Consider the following 19,601-nt stretch of genomic DNA (forward strand, 5'->3'; position numbering starts at 1 on the left):
CTCCCTCCAGGTGCTTACTAAGACAATGTTCCTGAACTGCCATTTGTCTGAAAGGCCAGTGAGGGAAAAAAAAGAAACAGTGAAGAAGTCTCAGAAACATCCGATTTTAAGTTTTATTTTTTCCACTTGATTTCAAGATTTACCTAAATAAAGGCTTGTTTCAAGTCATAAGGCTTCATGTCACGTGTGGGTGACCAAGCTGTTCGCTATCAAATAAAAACAATATTTAAAAAGATCATGTGGCACTATTTTAACAAGTGAACAGATTTCTCCAATGAGTGAACATCCCAGAGAAACATTTTAAATAATACACTGCACAGTCAAGAATTAAGGGGTTTAAGATAACTATAATTAAATGGTATTTTTGTGAAATTAAAAGTGTACATAAAATTGAAACATCAGAGAAAGTGTTCTAGCGAAGGAAAAGAGGGACAGAGATGGAGGGAAAGAGGACGCTGCGTTCCTCTGCAGTGCATTCTTGAATGTTTCTGATGGCGTGTTGGAAAACTGTGAGTTTGAGTTGTGTTCGAGCTTTAGTGTACCACGGTTCTTCTTGCTGACATTCCCAGGAAAACTGCTTGAGTACTACGCCAGTGAAGCCTTGAAGCCCGGCTTACGCTGTTGCTCTGCGTTTTGACTTTCATTCGCCGGCATCATGCTGTTAATCTCCACCACAGGACCTTTTCCAGCAAGCTTCCAAGAAGAAGCGGCAACCTTCTTCCACTTCAGGACTGAGAGCTGACCTCGACTCACGGTCCATTCGTATTTTGAAACACACAGCGGTGTAAACATATTTGAAAAAAAATGTTGTTCCTGACATACTCTCCTCAAAAAGCTTCATGACGACTCGATGTTCCTGAAACACAGAGTCAGAGTAATTTGCCTTTTATTTATTTTCACATGTGGTTGAAGCAGAGACAGATGTAGCTCTAGAGTTGTCTTATTTGTAATCATTATCAATATCCTGTTTTATGTCGTTAGCAAACAGCAGAGATATTAAAGTTTTGTTTTCCTGGGTATGGCAGTGTATGGCAGAGTATGGCAGTGCGGTGAAACAATAGTTTCCTACCATGGGGCCAAAAACAGTGAGTAAAGCAGGAAAACTGACCTCTACCAGTTAGTTTCTTTGTTTGTTGGTTTGTGTTGTGTAGATAATGAAAAAAAAATCAGCATTTTAGAACAAAATACATGGAGACTAAGTGGCCGTGGCTGAGTTATGCAGTTGAGTGATAATCTAGATTTGTGTTGATGTGCTGCAACAAGCCGCCTCTTTCAGTAATTTGATTCATTGTTTATATTGAAACTGTACAACAACTGCAGCTGCTTTGGCAAAAAAAAATAAAAAAAAAAAGTTGTTACCAGATGCACGCAAATTTTCATCTGCCAAAAGTGTTTTCACTGATCTGTTTAACGTGCATCGCCTTCATACTTTACCTAGAATAATAGTATGGCTGATGCATTCAGTGTTTGTGCCGGTGGTGTGTGGTGGCCTCGCCTTTCACACTTATTACAAACTGGACCAGCTGTGTGAATTTTGCTGAATGTAAAATTGGCCTATTTACTGTAAAAGCCGGATCTGACCTCAGTTTTACCTCCGGGTCCTCCATCAGCATCAATCTGGAAAGACACATCTATGGGCTAATTATGCAGAATGAGCCTTCAGACCGGCATCAGTCACTCATGTTGAGCGCTGTCGCTGTTTTACTGTAACATCCATTATTTCTAATTGTGGGAATCACACTATTAAGATGTTCCATTAATCAACACTGACCGCATAATAACCATTAATAATTCCACAGCTGTTTGCAAATTCTCCTTACATTCTCACCTTTTGTCACTGCCTATCTGCAGATTCTCCCTCACCTCCATCTTTCTCTCTCTCTCTCTCTCTCTCACTCTCTGGGCTGCTGTCATCTGCTCTCTAGCAAATGGGACACTGAGCTGCCAGCCTTCAAAGAGTCAAACAGGGAGGAGGCAAAATGGGAGAGCACGCACACACACACTTGCAAACACATGCCGTTTCATCATTCAGGGGATCTAAAAAAAGCCGAGCAGCAGAAATATCACTTGGTGACGTGGATAAACGACCCAATCAGTCAGTTGGAAGTGTATGGCCTTTTATTTCCTAACTGCCGTTCGCTAAAATCTGTGGGTATATTAATCTCTAAAACCTACACCCTACATCTCTCTCCGTGTGACAGAGGGAAAACGGGGGGGGAAAGAGATGACTTGAATAATGTCTAAATATTTGAAGAGGTTGATGTGATGTTGGGCTTTAAGCCTCCCTGTCAGCAAGTGGGAGAAGAAATCAGCAGAGACTTGGTTGAAGATCTGAGCAGGAGAAAACATGCCTGGTTATTTTTGATCACTCTTTTTTTTTTTTTTTCTTCTTATCTTCTTCTTCTGCCTCCATCTCTGTCTCTGATTCTCTGACTCTCTCATTTTCTCTCTCTCTCTTTCTTCTGTCCTCCCACTCTTTGTTGTGCGTAGTTTGTCTTTCTTGTCTGTTTTTGTTTGTTTAATATAAGCTGGCCATTATCAGCCCAATCGATTCAAAGAATTCAGGCCAACAACATGATACACAACAACAAGTTATATCGAGTTTGATTCGAGGAAGGCATAACAAGGGTTAATGTATAGATGTGCATATTTGTGGGTGTGTGTTTGTGTGTTTCTCATCTTCCTCTCTGTGATCCTGTAACATCCAATTCTCCACCTCCATGAGCCAAACTGGGCCCACTAATGCGGTGTACCAGCTGCTTTGTGGGAAAACACTTAGGACAGGCAGTTTCCAGGTCTGATGATGGAGTGAAACTCTGCTGGAGAAGCCAGCAGAGTCAATGACAGCAGCAGTGAGTGATTTTGGCCGCATGGGGCCAGAGATAACAGAGTGACGTTGGGCGAGACCATATTAATTAGCATTTGTCATGAAGAGGAGCGTAACGTAGGGAGGTGTAAATCTTACAAAGGCCGATTCAAATACAGCTGGTCCCCTTTGAAATGGGCTGATTTTTCTAAAATGATTTGGATCTCAATAGGAAAAAAACTTTAACATTCAAGGCGTTTAGTAGGTGATGGTGTTAAGCATCAAAAGTCGAGCCTAGTTAAAAGGATTTTTTCTAAATGACACTGCAATTTTAGACCAATGCCCAACAGAGTGTTGTTTTTGTTTTGTTTAGCTTTTTTCAGAACAACAGTTAATCAGAAGGCAGCCAAGCTTTTCCATAAATACCCAGTCTTGTAAGTCTTTTGAGGCTTGTTTCAGTATTAATTAATCCAAACAAACTGAAGCAATCGGCAATAGATTTGGAGTTCATGACAGATAACAGCTTTATTTTTAGTTGGTCTTGTTTTTGTTTTGCAATACGAACAAAAATTTTGTTTTTTGAGTTTTTCTTTTTCTTTTTCTTTTCAGTGGAATTTCACACATCTGTATTAGAAGCACTTCAGTCAGTCTTCAGAACCGTCTTCTCCACCACATCTAAACACAGATTAATAGCGTTCATTCGCTCACTGACTCACTTCTTCTCTCAGTGAAGGAAAGACATGAGCATTTATAAGGCTCTCTTCTAGTCAAAGAGAAAAATATCAACAGGAAAGGAGAGGAACTGGTACACTCTGTCCCAGGGTTTAGCAGCCTCTTCACCATCCCTGCTGCTTATCAGCTCCATTACCTTCCCCAGTGCTCCTCCACCTAATTATCACCTGCCTGTTCAGTACATGTAGTCTTCCTCCTGACACACACTGCCAGATCCTTCTTCGCAGCATGCAAAACTTTGCAGTACTTCTCACCAGATTGATCACCTGTTGATGACTGTGCCTGACTCCATCGGATATTTTATGTTCCAGTATTTAAGAGAAAAAGAAAAACAAAATCCCTTTAACGTGACTTTCAATTCAACAGTTTATTCAGGTCTTTATAAATACAATTAGATTTCTAAATGAATGAAATGGAAACCCAATACAATAAATTATTAACACAAAGCATTGTAATATCTATACTTTCAATTTGTAAACGCTACCTTTGAATTGCGGTTTACAGCCCCCCCCACCTTGCAGCTACCTCTTAGGCTGAGAGAACCAGTAATGACAACAGTAATGTGCCCCGTGTAATTGTTGGTAACAGCATTGTAATGATGGAAACAGTACTTAGTAAGATCACCTGTTAATAAGAAAGGGAACACGTGTTAACGCCATCACTCACTGCTGGTGAATTACCCCTGAACTTGGTGTGTGTGTGTGTGTGTGTGTGTGTGTGTGTGTGTGTGTGTGTTTGTCTGTCTGTGTGTGTGATAAATGTCATGTCATGATGTTTACTAGTACTCTGTAAATTTGGCTCAGTCAAATGAAGGGCAGGAATTATTTCTATGTGGATGACATGGATTTATGCATTCACAGTGTGATTAAGCCTCATTTTATATGCAAAGAAATGCTAAGAATTATGGGTACTATGATATACTATGTCCTGTGCATGCACGGATACCTTCACTCCTCTTTCACATCACTGCCGTTGTTAATCAGCTGTGAGTTTTCTGGTGAACATCCTGCCGAGCTATTACGAGTTAAATCCCTTTCCAGTGTTTTGCATTAGAAAGTAACATAATTGAGTTTTAGTGAGCAGAAATGAAACTCAAGCAGCAACACGTGACCCACGGCGTCATAACATGCTGAAAAATTGGCCACATTTTGATTTAACCCAGCTGCTAACTGGTCAAACCACTCAAAAACACAGCATTAAAATCAAGCTTTCGGTTCTGGACAAGTTTTGGTAGACTTGATATTCAGACTTGATATTCAGCTCTGAATGGGAGTCAGTGTAACAGTGGGAACAAGCTCTTTCTCTATGTAGAGCTGCATGAGCGTTAGAGCGACTGTATTGGGTCTGAATGAATGAGTCTGTGGGGGAAATGATTAATTGCCAACTGCTCAATTTCAGATGTCAGTGCAGAGTAAGAAGACTGAGAACAACTGGACATTACCACCATGCGAGCAATAGCCTCTCTCTGTGTTGCTGTAGAAACAACCATTGATTTTGCAAATAGTATGATTTAAAGTCGTGACTTTTGGCGAAACCCCACTTTAAGAGAGAAAATGTAACTTCACCCTCTGAGGCAATTTTACTCCGACTTGGTGTTGGTGTCATCGCATTTCACTCTATTATGGCTGAAATTGCTGCAGACAACACGGTGAATGAAGGAAAAGCTAATCAGTATGAAAAGCACTTTCTTTCTCAGTGCAGGTTGAAGGTGGTGAGGCCTCTTATTTCATATTATAGTGCAAAAGTGTTTTCATGATGGAATTTGCTCCTCTTCACTCCTCTAACACTTCTTTCCGTGGCCAAACTACATTTCTCTGCATACTAAGTGGGGCCCCACGTGGCCCAATTTGCACCACCCAATTTACTGGTTTCAGTTCGGATTTGTTGTAGGAAAATCTGAGGTCTTTTCCCTGATCCCTACACTGAAGGAAAGGTGGGGGGAAAGGGTAGACACATCAAGCTTGTATACACACATTTCTACACACAGACAATCCTGCTTTGAAAAAAAAAAAATAAAAGGCATAGGCATTCACATTTGAAATGTACAGTTCAGAGTCACACAGCTCGCCCTGAGAGAGGTGAGGGGGCGGTTGATGAGAGAAGGAGAGATGAAGGGAGAGAGGGATCAGATGGAGGAAAGGGTGGAATGAGAGTCAATGTGCTGACAGGACTGTGACAGGGCTTAATTACAAAGCGAGCACTGCTCACTGGAAGCAATTTCTAAGGATTGTTGTCATTTGAATAGATTAAAACGCCCTTTCACTGGACTAAAGCTGTCTCACCGTGGGCTTGGCTCGGCTGTGGATTAAAAGTCTAAGTCGAATCAAAGAGAGGAACACACAGAGAGAGGCAGAGACGGGGGAATGGAGACAGAGAGGAGTGTCAGAGGGCACTTAGAGCAAGATGGTGCTGAAGAAAGGACACGGGCAGAGGGGGGAATGTATTATGTAGAACTTGTAGGCTGCAAGACACAAGGAGGAATTTTCTGAATCTTGAGGGGGAAAAAAAGCTGTTCAAAATAAAGGTGTTGTTTTTACTCCAAAATCCTCCCTCTCCTCTTCCGCACAAAACTATTGTTCTTATCTAGCTGTCAGCTGTGGCCGTTTCATGATCAAAAAGGCCACATGACTATTCCAGAATGAATTTTCCATTTGACTAAGAGCTGTCTTTCCCGTTTACCCTCAACCCAACACCCTGCTCCACACCTCCAGACACCGAGGGCTGCGAGCACACGTGGAGGAAGTTCCACGGCCACTGCTACAGGTACTTCACCCGCAGACACACCTGGGAGGACGCGGAGAAGGACTGCAGGGAGCATAGCGGCCACCTAGCCAGCATCCACAGCCTGGCTGAGCAGAACTTCATCAGAGGTGGGTTTAGCATCGGGAGGACGAGAGGACGAGGACAGACTTAGCGCAGACATTGTAGCCGGTGTAAGTGTTCCTTCTTATCTCAAAACGCAGCAGGAAATTTTACGTTAGTGAATAAGTTAGGCCATGCAGGCCTCTGTAGATAAACATTCTATTCACTTTCTGCAGTGGTAGATTGCTGCATTTACAAGATTTCAAGGACCAATTTCCTGGTTGAATCAGATTGAATAGTCTCAGTCATGCTCCTGGCTGGATGAAGCTGTGGTTTCCCATATTGGTGTTTTGAGATAAATGGTATGGCAAATATCTAAACCTCCAATATTTTAATGTTGAGGCAACTTTTGGAGGAAAAAGAAACGCAACTCTAACATGGTGGGAATGCTTACAGCTAGCTGCTCTTTCTACTTCACAGCTCCATAACTCTCACATTCACCAATCACAGTTAAACAAGGCACCAGTCAGTTTAAATTATATCAGCGATTAGTTTTTTGTTTTTTTTTTTTTAATTTAACCAGCTCTTACTCTGCTGTCTGCTTCCAATCTGCGACACATTGCTTTTACTGGCTGCTGATTTATAGCTTCTCCTCCACTTTATTATTACCATACTTGGTGATGGCACCTCTTGTCTTATATGTATTCATAACTCAGTGATAAATGCCTGTCTGGTTCAGCTCTGAACGGCCCTCAAGGGGTTTATTGTAGTCCCCTGCTGAAAAACTCCCTCCGGAGCCTGTTGAGTCAAATGAATGTGTATCACAGTTTTGCTGCAATGAAATGCTGCTACGGGCTCTGATGTAAGAGTCTGCAACACAGCACTTAATAAACCTCTGTATTCATTACTCAAATGTGATTTGTTGTGAAACAGGTGGAAAATCCTTACAGTGGGTGTGTTTCCAACTGCGTTTATATCCGTTGATGGAATGCATGTGTCAGTTCGTTTCAATAAGACCAGCTTCAAGATTTCCTAAAAAAAAATATAAAATAAAATAAAATGCACTTGATAGAATTACAATGATCTGTGCGAGAAAGCAATGAAACTGTCACACGATTCTTCCATTTCAGCGTTTACAGAAAAATCTATTTTATGAACCGCTGCAGAATTACAGTTTTTTACCACATAAATATTAAATTTCTGCGTTCAGTGGCTGACATTTTCATGTCAAGTAATTTAATGATTCTCTTTAATAATAATCATCATCAGAGATATTGCTCTGGTTGTCCATCTGCTATTTATGATGTTGCCCTATCTAGCAAAGCCAACCCATCTGGTATTTCAAGTGTCCTAAATTATTTGCAAGTCTCATTTGAATATTTGGCTTTGGAGCAAATACAGAATCACTGCTACACTTATGTTCTAATGTAAGCTTTTGGGGTATTCTTCATAGACTTAAATATTTGACCACAGAGCGCAGTTTGTAGTGCCAGACAGCATTACCATGCTAATATCTGTAAAGTCTTCCTTTGGTGCCTCATAAACCTTCATCTCTTCATTCTCAGCATCCTGCCCGTTGGCAGTGCTCCACAGCCACTTGTGTTGTGATAAGAACAGATCACCAGCAGCCAGCTTCAGTAATATTGGATCTCACTCTGTCTCGGACAGATGCCAGGACCAAAGCGTCCATCTAGCTCCCATCCTTCTTCTACTGCACATGCACGCTTACCAAAAAGTGTGCTTAATCGCCTTGAAAATAGACGTCTCCACCCCTGCAATAAGGGGACTGGAGCCATTAGGAAGATTAATGGGCCAGGTAATGATGTTAATCAGATACACCATGATTGAAATTCCATTACACACGTGCATGTACTTGCACAGGTCTACACAATCGTACACGAAGACTCAAAGCACACACACGCACAAATGAGATGAACCCAAAATGCCCTTTGTGAAACGTCCTTTCACACACAAACAAAGATCTCATCAGACAGAAACGGTGGATCTCTAGACTGCTCATCTCTCAGCTGAGGTCAAACTGGCAGGATCTCAAAGCGGTGTCGATAGCAGCACCAAGCATTCCTCGGAAAAAAATAACCTTAAGCACAATATGTAATATTAATGGATTCCCCACCAATTTTCTACCTGAAGGTCAGTTTACAACTCATAGGGGCTAAGACTGAAAACAGTTTATTATATTGTCTGTGACCCCTGGAGGAGCGTTATGATGTTTTGTTTTTATTTTCTCAGTTTATGTGACTCAAAGTCTGCATTAAATCTAAGCAAGTGGACGTGAACGCTGCAGGCGTTTACTGGCAACAGATGGAGCATTGAAACAATTCTATTGGTTGTATTTTTGGGGAAGGTCCAGGCTTTCAGACACTTGACCCATGATATAAGACTATAAACTCATCCCATTCGCAATGAATTAAAGACTTATTCTCCTTAATTCATCCATTCATGTCTCTGTATCATTATCCTTATGTCGTCGCAGGAGGCTAGAGCCATTCCCATTTGACAATGGTCAGGGGCACACCTGGGACTGGTCATCAGCTTATCACAGGCCCAACATGTAGAGAGAAACCATTCACAATCTCATTTCCGCCTACGGACAATTTAACATCACCAATTAGACTAATAAGCATGAAATAAGGCCATGGATGGAAGCCAGCGTACCAGAAGAGAACAAATAGCAGGAAGAGGGAGGTCTTCCAAAGTTCATACACACAAAGCTAGGAGGTCAAAGCCACTACTGTCACAACATCAGGGAAGTTTTCATTCTCTGTTTAGTGGCACATCAAATCCATATTTCCTGACATGTTTGTATTTATTTTGTATGTATAAAATCTAAATGTGGCAAAATGCATCGGAAACGCTGTGGATTTATCATGACAAACGTTAAGCTTGTAATTTGTCTGTCAGTCACGCTCCTGCTCCGCTGCAGCGACAGAAAACGTGTGACCGACACAAACATCACATCTGTGTGCAGTGATCAGGAGGCTGTAACTTTCCTCAAATTACCTGAAACAAACATATTTTTACCCTCCCATCACACTTTCCAAATGAGTCTCCGTTGTTGGAGCTTTGACTGGTGCTCTTAATTATGTCATCATGTTCCTCCCTCATGTTCTTCAGTGGTTTAGTGGCAGCCGAGTGGATAATTTGTACCGCCGGCTGTTGACTCTCCTGCTCAAACGCATGTAATGGTGGTAGATTGAAATACGCAACAATCTGCATTCTCTTTTGCAGATATTTTGAAATTTCAGGCAAAATTGCGATTTCAATCTATACAGTCTTTATAAAAAGCAAGTTCCTCTTTGTTCAGACTGTGCCAGACAGGTGTTTGTTCATGTTTATGTAAAGGTTTGGAAGCCACCTTTTCTTCTACCTTATGCCCTTGTTTTCTTCATGCCCCCTTTTTTATGTTTGAGTGTGTATTAATTCCAGCCTGTTCATCACATCTTACTCAGGTCTGAGCCATGACAACACCTGGATCGGGTTGAATGATCGGACGGTTGAGGACGATTTTCAGTGGACCGACAAGATGGACCTGGTAAGGCACAGAACTGAAACCCCCTGGGTAGCATAATAACATCCTAGTATTTGTTAAGAACACAAAGAAAAATATAGTCCATGAACAACAGAAGTAAACTGGTTGCACTGAGGTTGTGTACTGCACAGTTGTCGTCTCGTTTTCTGTAATTACCCAAAATTTTCACAAAATCAAAGCAAGACAACAGAAGAGAAAATTAAAGACGAAGAATACACGCTGCACAGAATTGATTCACGTGAAAACATACTGGGAAAAAGGGAAATTAGTGTCTGGGGTCGAGACAATGATGTTTAGTTGCAGTTTTAAAGGGAAAGAGAAGCACTGGTTTCTCAGGTCTGTTTGTGTGTGCAGCAATATGAGAACTGGCGTGAAAACCAACCAGACAACTTCTTCGCTGGAGGAGAAGACTGTGTGGTGATGATTTCTCATGAGAGCGGCAAATGGAACGATGTTCCCTGCAACTACAATCTGCCCTACGTCTGCAAGAAGGGAACAGGTGAGAACAGCAACGTGGATGAGAGAGGGGCAAAGTTTGCTTCGACTTCAACAGGTGATCAAAAATGACTGACAGAGAGGTAAAAAGTCAGAAAGAAGCAGGATGTTAAAAAAAAAAAAAAAAAAAACAGCTGCAAGGAACAAGAGATATCAGAGTGAGTGTGACAGTGGGGAATCAGGCAGAAGCAGGAAGAGGGAGTATGAGGAAAAGGTCAGAGGAGAAAAAGACATTTCTGGGCTGTCAGTTTGATAGTCTGAAATGCTATAAAGTTATCAAACGTTCTTGAGACTAGGTTTTTGTTTTTTTTTTTTTTTTCATGTAAAGCAGCTCATAAGTGCAGTTATCTGGTACCTTCACCTGAAAGGACTGACTGTGTCACACTTTACATTACACACGTCTCTGTGCGTGGGGAAAGGATTAACACCAAGCCTCTTCAATCAGTCCACATGCTTGAGATTCACACTCATTGCTGCTCACCACCGCTCTTACTTTCTTCCCTCCTCTCATCATCTTTCAGCTTGACTTTAAAAAGTTCTCTGCTACGTACTTCTCATATCAGGCTCCATTTCCTCTGCCAAACCTGCTGTTCCTGTAGTAAGGTGAAACATGTCTGCAAGCAGAAAGTGCTTTCTGCTTTATGTCCAGGAAATTTAAACGCAGCAAAACTAAATGATGAAACTTAGCAGTGAGTTCGTGTATACGCTGCTGTCTCCGCTTCATGCTCCCCTGTCGCAGCTGCCCCTCCTCGGCTCAGAAGGGAAGCCAACGCATGCTCCTTTGAGGGCCTATTAAAGTGTATATGCACCACACATTTGCATACAGGTTAGATTTATGGCCTTGGGCAAGAAGACGGACACGGTAATAGCTAGGTGGAGATTAGCCGGCTGTCATCAGAGGCTGGTTTAAAGAAATACTGGGACACGAGAAACCACTAGTGGCTGTGCTCCCCAAACTTTCCCCGGAGCTGAGTTTTAGCTGTAGAACATTGGCCTGTATTTGTTCACAGTGCTAAAAGTGAAAATAACTTTACTCCAACAGAAGAATACATGTCCTCTATCATGATTAATAGATGACTGCAGCAGAAGGGAGCACACATGATGTTTTGAAATGTACAAAACATCATCGGCCCTATTGCTCAGTATGTGAGCTGATCATAGTTCATCATACTTTGGTGTTGTTATTTGTGTAATTAACACATTATTTACCTACCACATAGCATGTGGAATCTATATCTAGCTTTTCATCTGGCAAAAAGAAACCAAACAAACAAACATTATATTAAGTCTTGAGACTTAATATAGAGCTGAGAGAAAGGCAAAAGTACAAACATATCCCACTCTGTTCCCAGTGACTGGCAGAGCTGGAGTCGAAGTTGAAACCTCAATGGTAACGTTGCATGACAAATGTGTACATTTAAGCAAGCACCTTTATTACTGTTAAATTGACTCACAAAAAAAAAAATCGATAAACATACAATTTACATAATCCAAATAATTCTACCTTAATCAGGGCACGGATTATGATGGTAGGTGATTATTTAGCTGATAATCAGCTGATTTATATCTTTACTGTAAAACCTCGGATCTCGTAGTTAATGGTCGTCGCTGAACCCCCTGAGCTTCAGGAGTGCAGCTACTGGGTGTTTTTAACCTACTTCTTTTTTTTTTTTCTTGAACTAAGTAGAACAGATTCCCTTATCATACTTCCTTATCCCTGAACGTTGGATGAGCCTGACTGTAAAAGCATCCGTGTAGTGGTCATTTTGTTAATCTTAGTGCTTCACCAGCTGGTTTGTTCTCTTGAGCCACAAGCATAGAAAAAATGCTCCGAAAGCCTCGAGCGATGAGCATCTCTCCTGCAGCATCCTGCTTTATTCTTGTATGAAAGGAGCGGTATTTCCCTCACACACAAGGTGTTGCACCACCTCTGACGCACACTGTCACAAGTCCCCAGCTTCCTGCCCACCTCTGCCCTTAATCAGTCAGTTACAATTACAGGCGTCTTTTCATCTTCCCCCACACCTCCCCGTCAGCCTCTTTTCCACACTAAGTAACCCCATGTAATGTCTTGTCTTATCAGTTGAGTTTGTCAGCTCCATGCTGAGCATTCTCCGCCTGATTTCTAATGCTCCCCGCTCATGGGATCCGTTTGTCTGCTCATCAGCGGCCCCGGTGGACTGATGAAAAGATAGTAACAGCCCGCGGGCCCAACGGACACCTTCATCAGTCGTGCTAAGGCCAGTCAGGGTGACATATTAGGCAGACAATAAGTTTTTTCATATCATCTGAATTTGCCAAGACCGTTCTCAGATCTCAGCAGCTCATTTTGAGTATCATTTGCACAGCCCACTTAAACAGGCCTCAAATAATCAATCAAAGACGTACTGAACAATGTGAAACTGAAATCTGCCCTCAACGCTGATATTTTTTTGCCAAAAAACACAAATTGAGAAATGTATGAAATCAGTGTAAAACTGTTAAGCATGTCAGGTTTCAGGTTTCGTGTTACACAAATGTGCCATCAGTGTGCAGATTTGTTTCATTTAAAAATGAATTCTGTAAACTGTGCGGCCTGCAGTGGCTAGTATGTTGACGGGGCAAAACATATTGCAGGATAAATACAGGTATTTTTTATATTAAGAAGCGTTTATGGATCAACATTGTATAAGAAAGAAAAAAGATTAAACAGATTGAACAGAGCATGAACATAGCGAAGAATGAGCCCTTTATCTTCCAGCACGGATGGGAGGGAGTCTACCGGCAGCAGGACATGCAAGTATTATGAAATTATTGCGCAATTTTTTTTTTTTTTTTTGGGGGGGGTTATTTTGTAGCGACAGAAAGAGGAAATCTAATTTTACATGACATTTGCAGCCATGTACTTACAGAAATGATAGGCTGTTGTCAGGGGCTGTACAGTAGTGTTTGATGTGTCCGGTGGTGTATGGAGTAATCACTGTGGAACACGCTGAGCCACACCTCCTCTGAAGTGTACTTTTGACATGAAGGTGAAAAGCAGGTTTTTATCTCTGAGTGATTACTGAACCAGCCAGGGTGCATGCTCTCAGTCGTGTGTGTCTGCACATAGTGTCGTACACAAGCAACCAATAAAGAGGAAAAATGCAAGGACAGCATAAAGGAAGGAGGCCGAAAAAAAAAAAGAGCCATTTTTTTCATTATATTTCGATAATAGCGCTGGGATATATCTTGCTAGACACACAGAGATGAGAAGGTGACGGAGACGGCGTGCGCCCGCTTCACCAGACCGACCTGACCACCCAGTTAGTTCTTCAGTTTACCTCATAACATCATTTCATAGACACTGCTGCTGCAGAGATTTCCATTCTCCACAGCGAGATGAGTGCAAAGGTTCAAGACCTGCCACCAACCCTCCACTGCTGCTCGTGAGCTGACGGACCGACTGGGCGTCTTTAAGCACGTTTTCAGCTGAACGTTTTATGCACTGCAACAACAGTGATGTTCACCTGCTGCACACAGATGAAACGGACTGCATGATAGCAACAGGTGAACAATTTGTGCAAATGTAGTCGCTTTTGAGAGTTAGTTGAGAAGTTCAACTCGTGTCCATGGATTAAGTACAATGCTGGAGTGAAGTGACAGTTGACTTATCTCAACATGAAGACTGAAAGCAAAGAAAAACAGCCATGACCATTTCAAATGTCTGCTGTGTAAAGGGCATGTTGGTTTGCCTTCATGAAATACAGTTGGAGATCTTAAATAAGATGCTGTCTTTCTTTTTTCCTCATATATATATATATCTGTATCATTTATTTGTCCTTGTTTCACTCTCTTTGTTGCCTAGTTGCTGTGCTGTGAGGATGTATTACACGCCATAATGCAAGAACTGACAAGTAATATGAAAAACACACAAGGGCACAATGTGTTTTACAGTCTCTTTTTAAGCCATCCACTGCATTGTCTATAAAAATATAAAACATCCCTGCCGTCTTTCTTCTCCGTTCTGTGAGCCGGTCCGAGCGGCTGTCACTGACATCTCAGGAAACAAACATGTCAACAGCTGCTGCGGTTGGTTTTTTTAATAAACAAGATGTCATTTCTTTCCATGTGAGACTTACTCCCAGCAGTGCCTCAGTGAGAAATCCACTTTTCATGATGATGTGTCTGGTAGGTGCACGGAGGCTGAGAAGTACTGTACCAGCTTCAAACTGTCTCCACCTAAAAGGTTTACCCCCATCAGCACAGACACACAGCGACAGTCATTTCCAGGCATACGAGCTAGAGCATGCATACTGTATTACTCAAGTAAAGTACATTATTCACTCTGGTGAGTTAGTTAGGAGCTCTATAAGTAGTTCAGAATCTCCTCCCGTACTCTTCTCATTTGGACAAGTAGGTTTTTTTTTTTCCTCTCTTTTCGTCGTCATTTGTCTCCAACTCCTCCTGACTTCTCTAATTCTACCTTTGTTTTTGTTTCTTTCTTCTTTTTTTTTTTTTATCTCCTTATCTGGTTCATCAAAGTTGTGGTCCAAACAGTTTTGAGTGTTAGTAAGTAAGCCAAACAAAATTATTGTGTAAGTCTGCAGCCACTTCAGGACTCACTGCAAAGACAACAATGGCGAAAGGAAGTTCTCCCTCCTACTGTGTGTTTGCACATTCTGGGAACTGCTGGCTTTCTTGGTATATTATATATTTGTAAAGTTGACCTGACCCTGCATGAGGCTGTATATTATGTTTTGGTCCTGTGCAAAGAAATTGAATTGAATTCTGACCTTATCTTTACAAAAGTATATTTTTACAGACGAGCTTTTCGGCGTTGCCTTTTGACCAACCTAGATTTGCTCTTCCTTCACTTCTGTTTTTGTTTGTTTTCAGGAACTCCTGACTGAATTGTTGAATGTGTTGGCTAAACCGACTTTGTCTATCTTTCATCTAATATTGGTCAGTCAGTGCACGGGGGCGGGGGGCGGGGGGGAGATGCTGTTCGCACCAAGAGCAGTGAGAAAAGTTACCGGCTGTAAATAGAAAACAGTGAGTTGAGTGATGATTCTCTGTGGGACTGCGAGTAATGGCTGTCATTTTCTAGTTTGATCCATGACCACCATACTTTGGAGTGTCAGAAACCCTAAATCTGCCTGTACTTAGAAAGAAATGTGTAGCAATCAAGCCCACACAGCTATGCTGGAAACATCTCATTGTTGAGTGTTAAATGTTGAGGGGTTTACAATACTAAAACTCTATTCTTGTATTTTAACAAATTAAGTCACAGCTTAAGAGATTGATATGTTGCTTTAGGACAGCACCTTTTTATAGATTTTTTCGAAGGGAAAAAAAAAAAAAAAAACCAAGGTTGCAAACCTATAGGCTTTATTCTGCAAAAGACTTTTTTTCTGACTTTAAGTGCCATAAAGTCGCAGCTCCTTTCTCTGAGATTAGTGACATTTTCTTTAATCCTTACTTCAATATGTACTTGGCTGGCCCACACTATGAAAAATCATTCAACGGTGTTGATAGGTGAGAGCTAATGGGAAATTACCTTTCAGCCTTTTTTGTTAAGTCAGACATCGTCTCAGTTGAGGAGAGAAGTGCTTATTGCGCCGTCCTTACACAACACATTAAACTGTAAATGTGGTATTAAACCTTTCATCAGAGTTAATGGCATTGCTTTCCCTCATTAAGAATTTAAGCGGTATTATCACAAGGACATGGGAATTTAAAAAAAAGACTTTAATCATATTCTGAGTGACCGTATTTAGCACTGAAGTGTGTAAATCACATTCAATGATGGGATCAAAAAAAAAATAAAACTTAACAAAGATACCTTTGATCGGAGTAGCATGGCAGTTGAGTTTCCACCATGAGCGTAGATTTGGGTTTGGACAGTCGGGGACATGTCCTCACCAACAAGCTGTTGCTCAATTAATCCTGCCAGTTTATTTACTCCACATTATGTTCAATCAGAATGTACGTTTGTACACAATCTGAGGTCTGACGTTTACCTTGGAACTAAATACTTGTAGTTTATGTGCATTTCCAGTTGTTCCTCCAAAATCTTACATTAGATTTCAAGTAAATATTTGTCAAGTGAAACAGTTTTTCGCTTTTATTTGATGAAAGGGGCCAATTCAGCTGCAGATGTAGCGGTGGAGAAAAGCAGAAATGTAGTATTTGTTGTGCATAAATATTTGCGTGCTTTCTAAACAGCCCTGAAAAAATAATTTCCGCACCATAATTTTTAAACCAAGTCTTTTCTGTCAGGTATGGATTCCCAGCGTTGCCATGCACTCACCTGCCATCCACATGAAGCGTGACGACCTCTGACAGGCAGATTAAAAGTGTGTGGAGTGGTTGAAGTGCGGCCCTGAGGCTCGTCCATCATGTCTGTCCTTTCTCCATCTCCACTTGTGTGAACCGATTTTCTCCGATTCTGCCTCAGCTCTTTTAGAGGCAAATACCACAACACTGTTACTTTGACAGCCACCCAGTCGCTCACTCACAGACTTGGACAGACACGTTGTTCTGCTCACATCAAGCCTGTGTTGTGGCTCCTTTTCAAATATTAGCTTTAGTCAAGACAGGTGTGTGTGTGTGTCCTTAAAGTCAGGATACACACTCAAAAGACAAAACCGAGTAGAACTCACTGTCATGTATTTGCTTCTATTACACAGAGGGATCGTTAAAAAAAAGAAAGGAACGGCCTGATTAATGTTTTTTTTCTATGTTCCCACAGTGCTGTGCGGAGCCCCTCCCCCTGTGGACAATGCCTTCCTGATTGGCAGGAAGCGTTCCCACTATGACATTCACTCTGTGGTGCGCTACCAGTGTGCCAACGGCTTCCTGCAACGTCATGTGCCCACTGCTAAGTGTCGCGCCAACGGCAAGTGGGATCGACCCAAAATAATCTGCATAAAGTGTGAGTTTTTACACGTCTGCATGACATCAGAGAAGAGGAAGACTTAAAGCTGTATTTCCCTTTGTCAGGTCATTTTCTCATTTACATTTCTCTTAATTTTAGCATGCACCCTTACCATAGGTCTCACAGACCAAACCTAGCTGCTGCCACTGTGTGCATTCAGGCTTCCCACTCCTGCTCTCACTATTAATAATTGCAAGCAAAAAGATAACTGTGGTTGCAGACTGAATAATTCCCCTGAGCTTACTTAGAAGTGGTAGGGTCTCCTTTGAAGTGTTTCATGCCTGAGGTGAGATTTTTTTTTTTTTTTTTTTTTTTGAGGGAGGGTGGTGGTGGTTGCGGTGGTGGTTGCGGTTGCGATTTTTTGCAATGGTTGACTATCCATGGGAGAAAAAAAGTTTTGTACTAAAAGCTAAAAATGTTCTACCAAAGTGAAATATGACTTATACTGCATATCACATAAGCGCTGTTGGCCACATGGGATAAAGCAGAGCAGCAAATCCTCCAAAACGTGCTCAGAGGGCTTGTTTTTTTTTTTTTTTTGATGCAGTGAAATGATGACATTACAGTGTCATCGCAGATGTTACCTCTTATTTTAGCACTGCTTGGCATCTGAAGTCAGCAATAATGTTCTGTTATTATGCAACTGTCATACTTCTTTCTTCCCCCAAGCTGTAAATGAACATATAATTTTTTTTTTCTATGCTGCTAAATCGACTCACTCTGTGACAGACAGAATAGATGTCATAACTTTTCAGTGTAATTTCTGCCTTCTTCAGACATGTGAGAGATTGATATATAAAAAATCAACAAACTGAGCCCTGTATTTCATCTATGCTCTGCTCACAATTTGACAGTAATGATGAAATACTGAAATAATGTAGCTTCTGTTTAAAGTGATAAAGATTCCTCTGCTCAGGAATCTTTATCTGTGGATATCTTTGTGTTTACGGCCCAGAATTATAGCGTCGTTATCAGTCATTGCAGACAGCGTGAAAAAAGGGGCAGAGCAGCCTAATTTGTCGGTACACCCCAGGAACGAGCTTACGCTGAGGCTGCGAGTGGGTGGCTAGCTCAGTGTGCTCTTGCTGAAGGCGCTCAGTCAACTGGATGTGAGACGAAACAGATTGCCTGGAAAAAGTTAGCCCATCATCCGAAAACGTGCGGATTTGACCTTCCTGTTTTTGATCTGTTTCTTCTTTCACCTCTTGCCTGGTTCCACCTCCCTCTGACCATCACTCTAAATGTTTCTGATGCTTGTCACCAATGCATCTCCCGCTTCCATCAGTTTCATCACCCCTGCCTCTCATCTCATTCCAGGCCTGACTTACTCGTTTAATAAAATCCTCTGCCCCTTCGCTTATTTCACCATCTTTTCCGTCTGCTCTGTTTGCTCCACCAGCCCGACGGGCTCACCGTTACCGACGCCACCACCGCAAGGGCAGGAGGGAGCGCAGGAAGCACAAGAGGCACGGCGGCCACAGAGAGGGAGGCCACCACGGAGGCGAGCCGGGTCAGGGCCACAATCACGGCCACTTCTGAACCAAAAAAAAAAATTAACTCCCCCTTTTCCTTTTCACCTTTGCTGCTAACTGCAGTTTGCCTGTCTCCCTGTCATCCGCATTCCCCCACAACCTTACTTACCTCCCTCCCACGCTGCACCACCCTGCCCTGCCCTGGGTTACCCTTAGCTCCACCGCTGGCTCTCTGAGTCAGCCTGCATCATAGTCAATTGTGAGGCCTGCCTAAGTGTCGCAAGGCCTCGCTGGAACAATGACAAATCCGTTTGTGCTCTTTTTACTTTCCCTTCTCTGTTTTACATTCTTGTCTTAGCGTGTCTGTTTAAAACCCACCCTCCCAATTGACCCAGTTACTCTCCCTCCAAGCTCAACGATGACCTGAAACACAGGGCTATGCTGACCTGTTTTTGGAAAAAGAAAAAAAAAAAAAAAAAAGTACCTGTGAGATCCACAGCGAACATTCTTCAGAGAGAGGTGGTTTAGTAAAAAAACTGTAAATAGGGACAACATTGCCGAAAATGTTGTATCAAAATCAAACGAGTCAAGGAAGATCCCATGTTGTTAACTTGAGCCTTTTGTCTGTTGAACTCACATCATTTTTTACAAATTGTGTTTATTTCTTGACTCTGCTGCTTTGGTTTGTTTTTTGTAAGACATTGTACCGGACTTGAAGAAACATGGAGTTATTTTAAAACTTATTTTCTTTGAATCGGAGGCAGTTGTAATTGACTTATTTGATTGTTAGCGTTGTACCTTCTTGTCGGTGTTAGACAGTTATTTCAGATCAGATGCTAAAACCCC

The 19,601-nt window shown here is 41.8% G+C and overlaps 1 protein-coding gene across 1 annotated transcript in view; it reads left to right on the top strand.

Annotated features, from left to right (window-relative positions):
* The window catches only part of ncanb (neurocan b), an 83,148-nt gene extending 64,326 nt beyond the window's left edge, over window positions 1-18,822 (top strand). The window contains exons 13-17 of the mRNA XM_029500109.1: window positions 6,250-6,408; window positions 9,811-9,893; window positions 10,245-10,389; window positions 17,098-17,280; window positions 18,683-18,822. Of these exons, the coding sequence (XP_029355969.1) occupies window positions 6,250-6,408; window positions 9,811-9,893; window positions 10,245-10,389; window positions 17,098-17,280; window positions 18,683-18,822 (710 nt within the window). The remainder of the gene's footprint in view (window positions 1-6,249; window positions 6,409-9,810; window positions 9,894-10,244; window positions 10,390-17,097; window positions 17,281-18,682) is intronic.
* Window positions 18,823-19,601: the final 779 nt, after the last annotated feature.

The sequence above is a fragment of the Echeneis naucrates genome, chromosome 4 (assembly GCF_900963305.1).
Source record: "Echeneis naucrates chromosome 4, fEcheNa1.1, whole genome shotgun sequence".
Classification (NCBI taxonomy): Eukaryota; Metazoa; Chordata; class Actinopteri; order Carangiformes; family Echeneidae; genus Echeneis; species Echeneis naucrates.